Consider the following 16073-nt stretch of genomic DNA (forward strand, 5'->3'; position numbering starts at 1 on the left):
GGCTGATTAGATATTTGCATTAACGAGCAGGTGTACAGGTGTACCTAATAAAATGGCCATAGAGTGTAAGTCACCTGCGGACTTCAAAGGATTCAAATTACATTTATTATCAAAGTATGTATGCAGTATACAACCTGAAAATTCGTCTTCTCCACAGACAGCCACAAAACAAAGGCAACCAAGAAAGAAAACCATGGAACCCATTCAAAGAAAAAATAACCCCACCCGCCATGCACTTAAAAAAAGCAAATCATGTAAATATCAACAAGAACATGACCCCCCCCCCGCGTGCAAACAGGAACAAGAACATCAACCCCTTCCCCTTGCACAAACATCAACAAGAACATCAGCCCCCCTCGTGCAAATGGCAACAGGAACAACAACCCTTCCCCTCGCACAAACATCAGCAGGAACATGGACCACCCCTCCCCCCCTGCACAAACAGGAACAAGAACATCAACCCCCTCCCCTCACACAAACATCAACAGGAACAACAACCCCTCCCCTCGCACAAATGTCAACAAGAACATCAACCCCCCTCACACAAATGTCAACAAGAACATCAACCACCCCCCCCCCGCACAAAACACAAATTACACGAATGGCAACAAGAAAGAATGAGTGAAAACACAGAATATAAAACACAAAATCGAAGAGCTCAGCTCAGTGTTCATTATCGGCAGGCCGCCCCAATTCAAAGTTGCCCGAAAATAAGAACAGAACAAGGAGAGACCCTGAACTAGGAAATACACCATAATGTGAACCACTGTGCAAATACAAACCGCAACGATTAAACCTCACTCTGGCACCATTGAGGAGAGAGAGAGAGAGAGATCACTTGAATGCAGGGGGCTTCCCTCGGGAGAATCGAGTGAGAGGGAGAGAGAGAGAGAGAGAGAGAGAGAGACCATCACACACAGGGGCCTTCTTCTGGTAGCAGCGAGCAAGAGGCCGGTAGATGGTGCTGAGCACTCCCTCACCTTCCATACTCGCTTCGGCATTTTCAATCTTCCTTGATGCTTTAATGGGCAAAATTGGTGAGAAAGGGAGAATTGCAATGTCATCAAGGACCCAAGAAGAGATCATCAAGGGTGTGGGTCAGTAGGACAGTCTCCAGATCAGTTTGGCGGAGCCAAGAGACAAAGCACTTCAGCTCTATTGGACATGGAATGAGTCTACCTGCTAAAGGTAGAGACTGGCTCCTACTCAAAGTGGCAATTGGATCTCTAAGCCGTTGGTTTAGTGAAAAAAGGCTTACGATCAGAAACAAGTTGTGTCTCAGTGAATCACCCCTCTCACAATTGTAACTACATTTTTCTTGGTGATTATAAGGCAAAGAGGCTGTTGACCTCATCTGAGTCCAGATGTAAGGTTTAGGCCCAAAATGTTGATTGTCCATTTTCCTCCACAGTTGCTGCCTACTGAGTTCCACCAGCAGTTTGGGTTTTACTCCAGGTTCCAGCATTTGTAGTCTCTTCTGTCTTCAACCAAGATTTTTGCTATCACACTGACATCAAACGCATGCTCAGATGGCAAAAGGTGGAATAAATTAGGTTTGAACTTGGTGGTCATTAGATCTCAAGAGAGTTCAATTGACACAGATCCTTCATCACATTTATTGGGAAATATGCCAATAAATTATTCATTATTAAAAGCAGAGTAGTTGTTGAATCATGAAGTCTGCATTTCAAAATAATGATGGTCCTCAGTAAGGTAATGTAAATTGTTTGCATCTCATGAAAGTTCCCAATCCTTAATTTTTTGCTGCTGAAATCTGACTCTTTAAGCTCTAACATGGTCGTTCTTTGTAAGAATGATTACTTCCACTGCTTATAGTTCACTCTGTTCTTATAGCCTCTAAAGATCAATATCTTGTTGACTTCTAAGTACTGTGGATGAAAGGAGGAAGAGAATTAAATATGTTATGGTTTCACTTCCTTCATATAATCTCACAATTGAGCATCACAGCCTTGGAAAGAGTGCATTTAAAGATTTACCAAAATAACAGGAAGATGTGATGAGATTGCAAGGTTGGAAATTATTCTCTTTGGGGCTCAATTCAAAGGGAAATCTTCAGATGGGTTCAAAATCATTAGATTTTGATGGAATAAATAGGGAGTAACTGTTACCTCTGGCAGGACAATCAGTAATAAGACAACACAAAGAAGGAAATGGCAGAGATGAGGTTGCATTTTTTTTAAATCAACGGCCTGCCTTCAAGAAGAGAATTGAAAGTATACTTGGGAAAATGTGGGGAAGTGAATCAATTTCAATAGCTGTTTTCATAGATCTGGCAGAGATAAACTAATCTTAACAATCACCTTCTGTGCTCTGGAAATATCTGCTATTGACAGATTATTAGACTTAAAGAAAATGCATATATTTGAGCAGAGTCAAGTGACACATCATATTGGACAGAATATATATAAAAGGCATGCAGTATCTGAAATATTAATAAGGAGCAAAGATTTAGAATATAAGTTGAAAAATAACAAAAATGTGTTCAAAGAACACACATCAAAATTGCTGGTGAACGCAGCAGGCTAGGCAGCATCTCTAGGAAGAGGTACAGTCGACGTTTCAGGCCGAGACCTTTCGTCAGGACTAACTGAAGGAAGAGTGAGTAAGGGATTTGAAAGTTGGAGGGGGAAGGGGAGATCCAAAATGATAGGAGAAGACAGGAGGGGGAGGGATGGAGCCAAGAGCTGGACAGGTGATTGACAAAGGGGATATGAGAGGATCATGGGACAGGAGGCCTAGGGAGAAAAAAAAGGGGGGGGGTGTGAAGCCCAGAAGATGGGCAAGGGCTCTCAAACGCATCTCCCCCATTTCACGCACATCTGCTCTTACTCCATGCTCCCGCCACCCCACTAGGAATAGGATTCCAGATCTCCTACTAGCTCTTCTTTCAGTTAGTCCTGACGAAGGGTCTCGGCCCGAAACATCGACTGTACCTCTTCCCAGAGATGCTGCCTGGCCGGCTGCGTTCACCAGCAACTTTTATGTGTGTTGCTTGAAATTCCAGCATCTGCAGATTTCCTTGTTAATGTGTTCAAAGAGTTAAATATGGATTAGTGTGGGAGGCTGTTTCTATGCGAAACGACCTACAATATTATGGGGTGAAATTCAATAATGACCATAGAGCAATTTATAACTAAATCAACAGCACCATTCATTGGCTCTGGGTATCTAGTTTCAACAATAGACAACATAAGACTGGTAGGGAGAAAAAAAGATAGTGAATCTTATGTGGGATTTACCTTCTCTTCCAGGGCAATGTTTTGTAATGATCTCAAAGAAAAACATGAAGAAAGGATAGTGATTAAAGGGGTGGATGCCAGCACCATGGAGACATTATTGGATTATACCTACACCAGCAAAGTCTACATCACCAAACATAATGTGCAGAGAATCTTGGAAGCTGCCAGTCTATTTCAGGTGAGAAATGATAAAACCTTTTGTGGAAAGGTCAATTTTTGTCTCTCTTGCTGCCTCACACAGGGCCATACTGTCTACATTTTATGCTGACCTACAAGTGGTTACATCTTTTTGCACCTTATCCTGAGTCTTCTTCCATTCATAGTCACATGGCAGGGGATCAGGGCCCTCAGCCCAAAGAGTCCCTGTGGAACATCAAGCACCAATTTACAATTCATCCCACACATTACAATCAACTTTTCCACTCATCCAAACACTTGGAGCAATTTGAAGTGGCCAAATAACTTGCCTACCTGCGCACTTTCAGGATGTGAGAAGAAAGCTCACGGTAGTGTAGCAGTTAGCACAACTCTTCGCAGTACCAACTACCTGGGTTCAACAGCCGCTGTCTCTAAGGAGACTGTACGTTCTCCACGTGACTGCGTGGGTTTCCTCGGGGTGCTCCGGTTTCCTCCCACGGTCCAAGGACATACCAGTTGGAAGGTTAATTGGTCATTGCAAATTATCCTGCGAGTAGGCTAGGATTAAATTGGGGGGTTGCTGGGCGGCGTGGCTCGGAGGGCCAGAAGGGCCTATTCCTCGCTGTGTCTCAGTCAATAAATAAGCCGAGGTAACCTACACATTCACATTGAGAACATGAAGGCTCTATTTGGACAATAGTTGACATATATTTGCAGGCAACTTGCATATCTAGAGAAAAAAAATGGTATGTAAATAAAGATTTTCATTGGCCAAAAGGATGCTCTGAAATAGCAGCAACACACACAAAATGCTGGAGGAGCTCAGCAGTCCAGGCAGCATCTATGGAAGAAAATACAGTGTCCTGCTGAAGGGCTTTGGCCCAAAACGTCGACTGTACTTTTTTCCATAGATGCTGCCTGGCCTGCTGAGTTCTTCCAGCATTTTGTGTGTGTTGCTCAGATTTCCAGCATCTGCAGATTTTCTCTTGTTTGTGGTCTGAAATAGCAGGCTATGTTGCAGTTCTAACTATACAGACTGTAAGTCAGGCTATTTGATTTTAAGTGCTGATGGCTGTTTATGCGGAGCCGTGACTGATGACCATCAGCTGTACTATAAGGAGAGGTCAATACCCAACAGAACTCAAAGAGCATAGGCTATTGGAGGGCTAACGCTGCTGATCTTAACAAATGACAGGCGGGGGTGTGCTGTGGACATGTAGATGAACCTATCTATTTGCAAACCATCTCCCATTACAGTCATTACCTCCAGAATTGTAGGAAAATATTTTTATTTGTACACAATTACAGCCAGTACACAAATCTATTGACTTGACTAAATTATTTGCATCAAACCACAAACTGTACATTGTTTTTTCCGAATGAGGAACCATAAAAAGCATCAGATGTAATGGAATGATAAACATCTTAACTTCCACTCTGTGTACGTGACATCACCTTAGTGATCTGAAACTGTTCCACAACTTTCACGTGCCTTACACTTCCTTAAAGCTAGCTACCCCTCCACTGAAGAAGCAAGTGTCTGGGTCCTCTACTCTCTTGGGAAATCAGCTTGTTTGTTACTTGTCAGTTGTTTGAGCTTTGCAGCTGGTATCTCTGAATGTTTGAAAGTGCACATGTCCTTATGAGTCTGTAAACAGGAGGATGGTGTGGTTTTCATATCAATACATCTTCCTGCTTCTGCAGTAACCTTCTAGATTTGAAGTATGCAATGATCTTATGTGCAGAATCAGGCCATTTGGCCCAACGCTATCAGATGCAAAAGAAATTCCCTCTAGCTCTAACATTCTTCTATCCATGGCTCAACTTAACTTGTCCTCTGCTTTCTCAGCTCCTTAATTAATCAACTTCAGCTACATGGTTTAAAGATTTTTTTTATCGTGTCACACCAGACAGTCAGCCATTCTCGTCTGGCACATAGTGTCAGGATTGGTCTCTTTTCCGATTAATCGGGTCACGATATGAACGTTACTGACTCCACTCTTTTTTTTTACGAGGCTGGGGCTAGCTTGATGCTCAGCCCAGCACGAAGGAAAAGCGTGCTCGGGGGGGGGGGGGGGCGGGGGGCATGACTTAGATTCAAACTCGGGAACCTTTGCTCCCGAGTCTGGCGCTGAGGCTATTCCGCCACCAGCCAGCCAGCTACATCATAAGACGCCTAGATGCATATTTTCATCCAAAATGCCGGAGGGACTCAACAGGCCAGGCAGCATCTATGGAAAAGAGTAAACAGTCGACGTCTCAGGCTGAGACCCCTCATCAGGACTGGGAAAAGAGACGAGGAGCCAGAGTAAGAAAGTGGGAGGAGGGGAATAAGGTGATAGGTCAAACCAGGGGCCGGTGGGGCGGGGGGTGAAGTAAAGATCTGGGAAGTTGATTGGTGAAAGAGGTACAGGGCTGGAAAAGGAGGAATATGATAGGAAAAGACAAAAGCTATTTTTCCAGTCCTGATGAAGGGTCTTGGGCTGAAGCATCAGCTATACTCTTTTCCGTAGGTGCTGCCTGGCCTGCCGAGTTCCTCCAACATTCTGTATGTGTTGTTCGGATTTCCAGCAACTGCAGATTCTCTCTTGTTTGCATATTTTCATCACTCTGTTACTTGTTATTATCTTATATGTCCTCTTGGACTCAGTGAAATCAGTTTCTCCATGTCCAACTTCTAGTTTTTTTTTCATAATGTTGAAGTTCCCTCTCTCTGGTCTCCCTCCCATGTTCCTGAGCTGCACTATCTTTAGTTCTATTACTTTGAGTTTTTTCTCCATGCTTTCAATGATAATTGTATGGCATTTTAAGCTATTTGTATTGCAGTGTGTTATTCTTTCCTCTATTCTTTCATACTTTGCATTTTATTATTCTTTAGATTGAGTCTTACACTTGTTAGTAGATCGCATTCTTGGTTATCTTATCTCTTTTTAGTGGAAAATATTTATCCTAAACCTAACAGGTATTTATTTTCATTCCTGTATTTTATTCAAATGCTGTTATACCTCTTTGTCAATATTCTTAACTACTTTATCTGACTTAACTTCATTTCCGTTTCCTGGTAGTTAGCTTTTTCTCCAAACTGTAAGCCATTCTATTTCATTCTTAATCATTATATGTTACGGTCACTGCTCCTAGATTTTCTTCTGCACTTTTCTTACATGCTCTTAACTGGGCCATTTCCTCATTGTCTGTCATGCACTGCCTGTGGTTTATTGCTGCCTCCTTCCGTTTTGAACTAAGGAGTTACACTTGCTAAGTTCCGGTCTAGAAATCTTCCCTGAATCTAGGAAATTTTGCAAGATTAATGTCAATATATATCAACTATCTCAGCAGCTAATATTAAGATGCAAGGATGAAGTCCATCAGGGTCAAAGACTTTTGAGTTACAGCTCCAACAATATATCACAATATAGAGAAAGTTTGAAGACAGTGCGAGAGGGAAGATAAGCAGGTGACAGAGAAGGGACCAGCTCAGACCAGTGGTTTGAGATGTGTCTATTTTAATGCGAGGGGTATTATGAATAATGCAGATGAGCTTGGAGCCTGGATCAGCACTAGGAGCTGTGAAGTTGTGCCCATTATAGAGACTTGGATGTTGCAGGGACAGGAATGGCTACTTCAAGTGCCAGGCTTTAGGTGTTTCAGAAAGGACAGGGAGGGAGGCAAAAGCGATGGGGGCATGGCACTGTTGATCAGAGATAGTGTCACGGCTGCAGAAAAGAAGGAAATCATGGAGGGATTGTCTATGTGGGTGGAAGTTAGGAATAGGAAGGGATCAATAACTCTACTGAGTGTGTTTTTATAGACCACCCAATAGTAACAAGGACATTGAGGAGCAGATAGGGAGACAGATTCTGGAAAGGAGTAATAATAACAGGGTTGTTGTGGTGGGAGATTTTAATTTCCCAAATATTGATTGGCATCTCTCTAGAGTGAGGAGTTTAAATGGGGTAGAGTTTGTTAGGTATGTTCAGGAAGGTTTCCTGACACAATATGTAGATAAACCTACAAGAGGAGAGGCTATACTTGATCTGGTATTGGAAAATGAACCTGGTCAGGTCTCTCAGTGGGAGAGCATTTTGGAGATAGTGATCACAATTCTATCTCCTTTACCATAGCATTGGAGAAGGATAGGAACAGACAAGTTAGAGAAACGTTTAACTGCAGTAAGGAGGACTTTGAGGCTATCAGGCAGGAACTTGGAAGCATTAATTGGAAACAGATGTTCTCAGGGAAACGTACCGAAGAAATGTGGCAAATGTTCAGGAGATATTTGCCTGGGGTTCTGAGTAGGTACGTTCCAATGAGACATGGAAAGGATGGTATGGTACGAGATCCATGGTGCACGAAGGCTGTTGTAAATCTAGTCAAGAAGAGAAGGAGAGCTTACAAAAGGTTCAAAAAACTCGGTAATGATATGAATCTAGAAGATTATAAGGCTAGCAGGAAGGAGTTTAAGAATGAAATTAGGAGAGCCAGAAGGGGCCATGAGAAGGCCTTGGTGGACAGGATTAAGGAAAACCCTAAGGCATTCTACAAGTATGTGAAGAGCAAGAGGATAAGACGTAAGAGAATAGGACCAATGAAGTGTGACAATGGAAAAGCTGTGTATGGAACCAGAGGAAATAGCAGACTTAATGAATACTTTCCTTCAGTATTCACTACAAAAAAGGATCTTGACAATTGTAGGGATGACTTGCAGTGGACTGAAAAGCTTGAGAACGTAGTTATTAAGAAAGAGGATGTGCTGGAGCTTTTGGAAAGCATCAAGCTGGATAGGACACAGGGACCAGATGGGATATACCCCAGGCTACTGTGGGAAGTGAGGGAGGAGATTGCTGAACCTTTGGCAATGATGTTTGCATCATCAATGAGGACCGGAGAGGTTCCAGAGGATTGGAGAGTTGAGGATGTTGTTCCCTTATTCTAGAAAGGGAGTAGAGATATCCACGGAAATTATAGGCCAGTGAGTCTTACTTCAGTGGTTGGTAAGTTGGTGGAGAAGATCCTGAGAGGCAGGATTTATGAACGTTTGGAAAGGCATACTATGATTAAGAATAGTCAGCATGGCTTTGTCAAAGGCAGGTCGTGCCTTATGAGCCTGATTGAATTTTTTGAGGATGTGACTAAGCACATTGATGAAGGTAGAGCCATAGGTGTAGTGTATATGGATTCTAGCAAGGCATTTGATAAGGTACCCCACGCAAGGCTTATTGAAAAAGTAAGGAGGCATGGGATCCAAGGGGACATTGCTTTGTGGATCCAGAACTGGCTTGCCCACAGAAGGCAAAGAATGGTTGTAGACGGGTCATATTCTGCATGGAGGCCGGTGACTAGTGGTGTGACTCAGGGATCTGTTCTGGGACCCTTACTCTTCGTGATTTTTATAAATGACCTGGATGAGGAAGTGGAGGGGTGGGTTAGTAAATTTGCTGATGACACAAAGGTTGGGTGTGTTGTGGAATAGTGTGGAGGGATGTCAGAGGTTACAACAGGACATCGATAGGATGCAAAACTGGGCTGAGAAGTGGCAGATGGAGTTCAACCCAGATAAGTGTGGGGTGGTTCATTTTGGTAGGTCAAATATGATGGCAGAATATAGTATTAATGGTAAGACTCTTGGCAGTGTGGAGGATCAGAGGGATCTTGGGGTCCGAGTCCATAGGACACTCAAATCTGCTGCACAGGTTGACTCTGTGGTTAACAAGGCATACAGTGCATTGGCCTTCTTCAATCGCGGGATTGAGTTTAAGAACTGAGAGGTAATGTTGCAGCTATATAGGACCCTGGTCAGACCCCACTTGGAGTACTGTGCTCAATTCTGGTCGCCTCACTATAGGAAGGATGTGGAAACCATAGAGAAGGTGCAGAGGAGATTTACAAGGATTTTGCCTGGATTGGGGAGCATGCCTTATGAGAATAGGTTGAGTAAACTCGGCCTTTTCTCCTTGAAGCGATGGAGGATGAGAGGTGACTTGATAGAGGTGTACAAGATAATGAGAGGCATTGATCGTGTGGATAGTCAGAGGCTTTTCCCCAGGGATGAATTGGCTAGCATGAGAGGGCCTAGTTTTAAGGTGCTTAGAAGTAGGTACAGAGGAGATGTTGGAGTAAGTCTTTTATGTGGAGAGTGGTGAGTGTATGGAATGGGCTGCCAGCGGTGGTGGTGGAGATGGAAACAATAGGGTCTTTTAAGAGACTCCTGGATGGCTACATGGAGCTTAGGAAAATAGAGGGCTATGGGTAAAGCCTAGGTAGTTCGAAGGTAGGGACATGTTCAGCACAGCTTTGTGGGCCGAAGGGCCTGTATTGTGCTGTAGGTTTTCTATGTTTCTATGTTTCTATCACTGTCCTGGTGACTGTAGTTTCCTTGACTTTTTCCCTGTCTTCCAACGCTCACGTTATAACTACTTCTGAGATGTTACTTGTATTTTCTGGAGTGAAGGATGGAGCAAAGTAGCAATTTCATTCACCTGCCATCTTCTTGTGGTCCAATATATTTCCCAGACTCTCTATAAAACTGATACACACTTGATTTTCTTTTTTTGCATAGAAACTCATGCTATGTCAGCATGGAAGCAGGCTCTTAGGTTGACTGTATCCACGCCGGTGCAGTAGGCTATACAGCCTATTTTCCCATCCACACCAATCCTACTCTTCCTCTTACATCTCTGTTTAATACAATTCTGCTATTTTCTTCTCATTTCACTCCTTAATTTCTCATTTATTTTCAATATTTGAGATATTCATTTTTTATCCTATCTAATCTGTCTTTGCTCAATAATGTGATTTCTTCAACCCTGATAATTTTTTTATTCAGTCAACCTCAAATGGCGGATCCTCTGTAGGGAATCTTTCTTTTTTATTGCTCTGTGTATTCTGAAAGATCTCCTTAAATGTCTATCATTGAACCTTGGGAGCAGATTGTAAAAGTCCCTTCATTCCAATTATCCACACCAACTCCCCCATGCCTCTTCAGAATCGACCATTCACCGAAGCACAGTGGCCAATAAACTTGTCACCCCGCACATTTGTGGGACATGGGAGAAAACTGCAGTATCTGGAGGAAAACTATGTGGTCAACGTGAGCACATGCAACCTGCACAAAGACAGAACCCAGGGTCAGATTTGAACCTCGGTCGCTAGGTCTGTGAGGCAGTGAGTGGCTCTGCAGCATGTCATACTGCTCTACCCTTTTATTGTTCCTTTTTAAAATTGGTTTTGAATGCCGTATGGTTTGTCTTTTTTTTTATCCTTTTGTTATTTTTGTAACCTTCAGCCCCTACGTTAAACAATGAATGCAGTCTAGGAACTCCAGTCTGCAGTCATGACCAACCCCTGTCCCCCTAATGTGTTAAATAACTAGTTCAGAAGTTAAAAGAAAGCGAGGTCACATAGGATTCATGGTGGCAAAACTGAATTCAGAATTGGTTAGGTGATAGGAGACAAAGTGTAATGGTGGAAAGCTGCTTTTCATGACTGGAAACCTGTATGCAGTGGTGTACCACAAGGTTCAATGCTGGGATCTCTGTTGTTTATACATATATTAATGGCTTGGATGAGAATTGAATGAGAATGAGTGAGAATGCCTGTGAAGACACAAGAGACTGCAGACGCTGGAATCTGAAGAGACACTCAAATCGCTGGACGAACTCAGTGGGTCAGGTGGCATCTGGACTAGATTCCATCTGCGGTTAAATTCCAATGTCCACGGACTGACAAGTAATTTTGCTGACAACATTAAGGTTGGTGGAACCATAGATAGTGAGGATGGTTGCCTACCTACAATGACCAGGAGGCAAGTTGAATGGGGTGGTTGAAGATGAAATTCAATCCAGACAAGGGTGAAATGATGCTTTGGTTGTCAGAGTCAGAATCGGGTTTGTTATCCAGATGTCATGAAATTTCAAATGAGAGAAAATCTGCAGATGCTGGAAATCCAAGCAACACACACACATTCCTGGAAGAACTCAGCAGGCCAGGCAGAATCTATTGAAAAGAGTACAACCCGACGTTTCGGGCCAAAACTCTTCGGCAGGACATGGCCCGAAACATTGATTGCACTCTTTTCCATAAACACTAGCTGGCCTGCTGAGTTCCTCCAGCATTTTATGCGTGTTGTCATGCAATTTGTTGTTTTGTGGTAGAAGTACAGTGCAAGACATAAAAAATTACTCTAAGTTACAAATCAAATTTTAAAAATTAAGCAGTGCAAATAGCTCTAACACTGGCCGGACAGAAAGAGAGAGTTTAGAAGCATTGATGGATCTTAGGGTGCAAATTCATAGCCCCCTGAAAATGACGACACAAGTGAATGGGATGGTGAAGAAGGCATTTAGTTCACTTGCCTTTGTAGACAGGGGTACTGAGCATCATTGTTGGCTTATCATTTAGTGGCTGTGCAAGGCATTGGTTTGGGTACACTTGGAATTCCATGTACAGTTCTGGTCGCCACATTTGAGAAAAGGTACGGCAGTACATATTTGAAAGAGGGCAGAAGAGATTCCCCAGGATGTTTCTTGAATGGAGGGCTTTCGTTACAAGGAGGGCAAATATAGGGTAGATGGTCACAACTTTTTCCAACGGTTGGGGAGTCTGAAACTGAAGGACATTGGTTTGAAGTGAGAGGAGAAATGTTTTAAAGGGACCTGAGAAGGAAGTTTCCACACAGTGACTCATAGATATATGGAAGGAGGTACCAGAGAAGGTGGTAGAAGCAAATCACAGATTTATAAAGCATTTTGATAGGTACATGGATAGTGAGGGTATGGAGGATTATGTATCAAATGCAAGAAAATGAGCCAAACATGGACAGACGTCCTGGTCAGCAGGAGCTGAGCAGAAGAGTCTGTTTCCATGCTGGATGAATCTATGATGATTTATTTTATGCAACTAGTTTTATTTTTTATATATTTTTATTGCCTTACCTCCTGGAGTGTATTATATTTAACCTAACTTGCTGAAGTCCGCCCTCTGAGGAATGCACTCTCTGAGCACCACTGTGGCAGAAGGAATATTCGCCTTTGTTTCAATAAGTACATTTAATGTCAGAGAAATGTATACAATGTACATCCTGAAATCTTTTTTCTTCACAACGTCTACGAAAACAGAGGAGTGCCCCAAAGAATGAATGTCAGTTAAATGTCAGAACCCCAAAGCACCCCCCAGCTCCCCTCTCCCACACACAAGCAACAGCAAAGCAACGGTCCTTCCTCCCCCCACCAGCAAAAAATACCAGTGCCCCCCACTGAGCACTCAAGCATGCAGCAAAGCATCAATAAAGACACAGACTTGCAGTATCCCAAAGACTACTCATTCTCCCAGTAATTTGACATACCACTGGCTCTCTCTCTCTCCCCCTAATAAGGGAAAAGGAGAATGGGGAGATATAAAAGATAGAAATAGAGCTGTTTCTGAAGATGCCAGTAAAGGAGCCACCATTTTGTGCCATCTTGACTTTGCTCCGCCGCTCCGAGTTGCAAGATGAATCACGTGCAAATGCAGATATGGCATTGGCATGGACATGGCATTGGTATTGCACACAGCTTTGCTTTCCTTCTTTGGGATGGGATATTATCTCATTGAACACATTTTGAAGAAGGTTCACTCATTTGCTTCCTGGGATAAATGGGTTGTCTCATGTAGAATGATTGAGCAGTTTGGTTTATTTTCACTTGAGCTTAGATGGTTAAAATATGATAATATCATATAACCTTCTCAGAGGGTTTGACGGGATATATTGACAACTGTTTCCCTCTTGGGGGTATCTGCCACTGGGGAGTATCATTTCAGATAAAAAAAGGATCAGAGGTGAGGGGAACTTCTCTGAGAGTCATACATTTTTGGAGTTTTCTACTGAGGAGGGTTAAGGAGACTGACTTTTTTGCTATACTCAAGGCTGAGAAAGACTTTTTTGAACTTTAGAGGAAATCAAATGTTATTGGAAAAGGCAAGATGTTAGAGGTCAACTCACAAAACATGGTAGAGGAACTCTGCAGGTCAGGCAGCATATATGGAGGAAAACGAGCAGTTGATGTTTTAAGTTGAAATCCTTCATTAATACTGGAAATAAAGAGGTCCGAAGCCGGAATCAAATGGTAGTGGGAGGTGGAGAAGCAGGAGGTGGTGCATGACAGGTGAATCCAGGTGAGGGGGAATGGTAGGTAGGTAGGGGAGGGAATGGGAAGTGGCAATGATATGAGAAGCTGGGAGGCGATTGGTGAAAGAGGCAAAGGACTGAAGAAGGAGAAATCTGATAGGTGGGGACAGTGGACTATGGGGTGACGGAAAGGATGAGGAAACTAAGTGTAGGTAATGGACAGATCATGAGGGCAGGGATGGATAAGCAGAAGTTCTAAAGGGCTAGAAGGATAAGGGAAAACAAAGGGGGAGTGCGTGAGGAAACAAAGTGTCCATGAATTTATTATCTAGTAGAGCACGTTTAAGGGGCCACCCCTTTGGTATGTGTTTTATTTAGGCTCACACATGAAGAATGACAAAATGAAAGAATTATCAGTACTTACAGAGCTAAGCCCAGTGAGGATCAGCAGAAAAGGGGAGAAAGCTGGAGTAGGAACAAAGTCATCAAGGGACAGAGGGAGGTGCATTCTTGCATGTCTGCTGACTGTTTTTCTTTTCATCTCCAGTTCCTGCGGATGGTGGATGCCTGTGCCAATTTCCTCAGTGAGGCTCTGCACCCAGACAACTGTGTGAGCATCCTAAGGCTGGCCGATACCCACTCCCTGGACAGGCTGAAGAAGTGCGTGCAGAACTATATTGTGCAGAACTTCCCACAAGTACTGACTCACGAGGAATTTCTGGAGCTACCTGCAGAGATCCTGTCAGAAATCCTGGGAAGTGACGAGCTCTGTGTCACAGAGGAGGAACAAGTTTTCGAGACAGCAATGCGCTGGGTGCGTTACCGAGAGTCGGAGAGGCAGCACCAGCTGAGCCAGGTGCTGAGACATGTTCGCCTACCCCTCCTGGACCCTTGGTACTTTGTGGAGTGGGTAGAAGGTGATGAACTTGTTTGGAAAAATCCTGACGTTTTCAGCCTGTTGCAAGAAGCCAGGATGTACCACCTATCGGGCAATGAGGTTGGAATCAACAGCACATATTCAGTCATTTTAACCTGGTTTTCACATTGTTCTGGTTTATATTGGTGGGTATAGATCTGAAAAAGAAAAGATTTCTACTTTTGTAGTGCATAGAGCATAGAACAGGTTCAAGTTTAAGTTTATTTGCCATTCAACACCCATGAATGCAGCCAAACGAAGCAACGTGACTCCAGTGCTAAGGTACAAAACACTGTATCAGCAGTCACACACAGTACAGGGTACATACAGCACATATACAGTAAGATAGCAGGCATATATATGATAGCAAGCACATATAAGATAGCAATAAAATACAGTCACTCAAAAAAATATAGTCCAAGTCCCTGAATCCATGAATGTTGCAGCAGCCTGCAGTCAAAGACAATATAACTTGTCTTCTGCCAAGTGAACACTGGGGGGCAGCACCGACTCCAGCATGAATGTCACACCACACCACCTCTGGCACTCTGGAGGAGTGCCCGACTCCAACTCCAACTGAGTGGCTACGAACTTGAGGCCTAGACTTTGCTATGAGCAAGGCCACGAGTAACCCCCGCCGTTCGGTAATACACCAATGGATTGTACATACGACAATCCACACCGCCAATGTCCAACAGAGTCTTTCAATCACCACAAAAACAACTAAGATGACCACTCGCTGTTATACTGCATACCTCCTTAATGCATTGATGCCTCTCTGACGCAGGCAGCATCATAATCCGCACCGTCCGGCTCCCTCAGGTTCTCCTTCAACCAGCAGCTCACTGATGGGGCAGTCCTGCAGTACTTTAAGTTCTTAATGTCCAGCAGGATCATATAAAATATGTTGAACCCATGAAAGCCATTGTTTTTGCATTCTGCATTCACTACAACACAGCACAGGCATTTTGGCCCATGATGTCGAGCCGACCCTTTAAGCTACTCTAAAATCAATCTAATTTCTCCCTCCTACATTGTACTCCATATTTCTATCATCTATGTGCCTATCTAAGAGTTTCTTAAATGCCCCGAAAGTACCTGCCTCAACCATCACCCCGGCAGGGTGTTCCGCACACCCACCACTCACTGTGTAAAGAACTTATCTCTGACATTCATCCCACCAACACCCCCCCCTTTATTTCCCCCAATCCCCTTAAAATTATGCTTCCTTGTGTTAGCCCTTTGTATCCTGGTATAAAGTCTCTGGATGTCCTCTCGATCTATGCCTCTTATCATCTTGTACCCCTCTATCAAGTCACCTCTCATCCTCCTTCGCTCCATGAGAAAAGCCTTAGCTTTCTCAGTCTATCCTCATGCGACATGCTCTCTAATCCAGGCAGTATCCTGGTAAATTTCCTCTGCACCCCCTCTAAAGTTGCCAACTCCTTCCTTTAATGAGGCAACCAGAACTGAGCACAATTTTCCCAAGTGTAGTCTAACCTGGGTTTCATGGAACGTTACCTCACGGCTCTTGAACTCAAAGGTAGACTTCATGACTTTCCAAATCTTTTGCAGTCACTATGTAGCAATGTTGTCATTGTGGAAAATCCCACAGACATTTTAACCATGTCAAAATTTGCATAGAATGATGTAGGGC

The 16073-nt window shown here is 43.4% G+C and overlaps 1 protein-coding gene across 2 annotated transcripts in view; it reads left to right on the plus strand.

Annotated features, from left to right (window-relative positions):
* klhl6 (kelch-like family member 6) overlaps positions 1-16073 on the plus strand; it is a 53461-nt gene that overhangs the window by 16395 nt on the left and 20993 nt on the right. The window contains exons 2-3 of one of the 2 annotated variants that reach the window (XM_072255697.1): positions 3273-3438; positions 14048-14497. In XM_072255697.1, the coding sequence (XP_072111798.1) occupies positions 3273-3438; positions 14048-14497 (616 nt within the window). The remainder of the gene's footprint in view (positions 1-3272; positions 3439-14047; positions 14498-16073) is intronic. The other variant, XM_072255698.1, reaches the window with a different exon arrangement.

Source organism: Mobula birostris, chromosome 4 (assembly GCF_030028105.1).
Source record: "Mobula birostris isolate sMobBir1 chromosome 4, sMobBir1.hap1, whole genome shotgun sequence".
NCBI lineage: Eukaryota > Metazoa > Chordata > Chondrichthyes > Myliobatiformes > Myliobatidae > Mobula > Mobula birostris.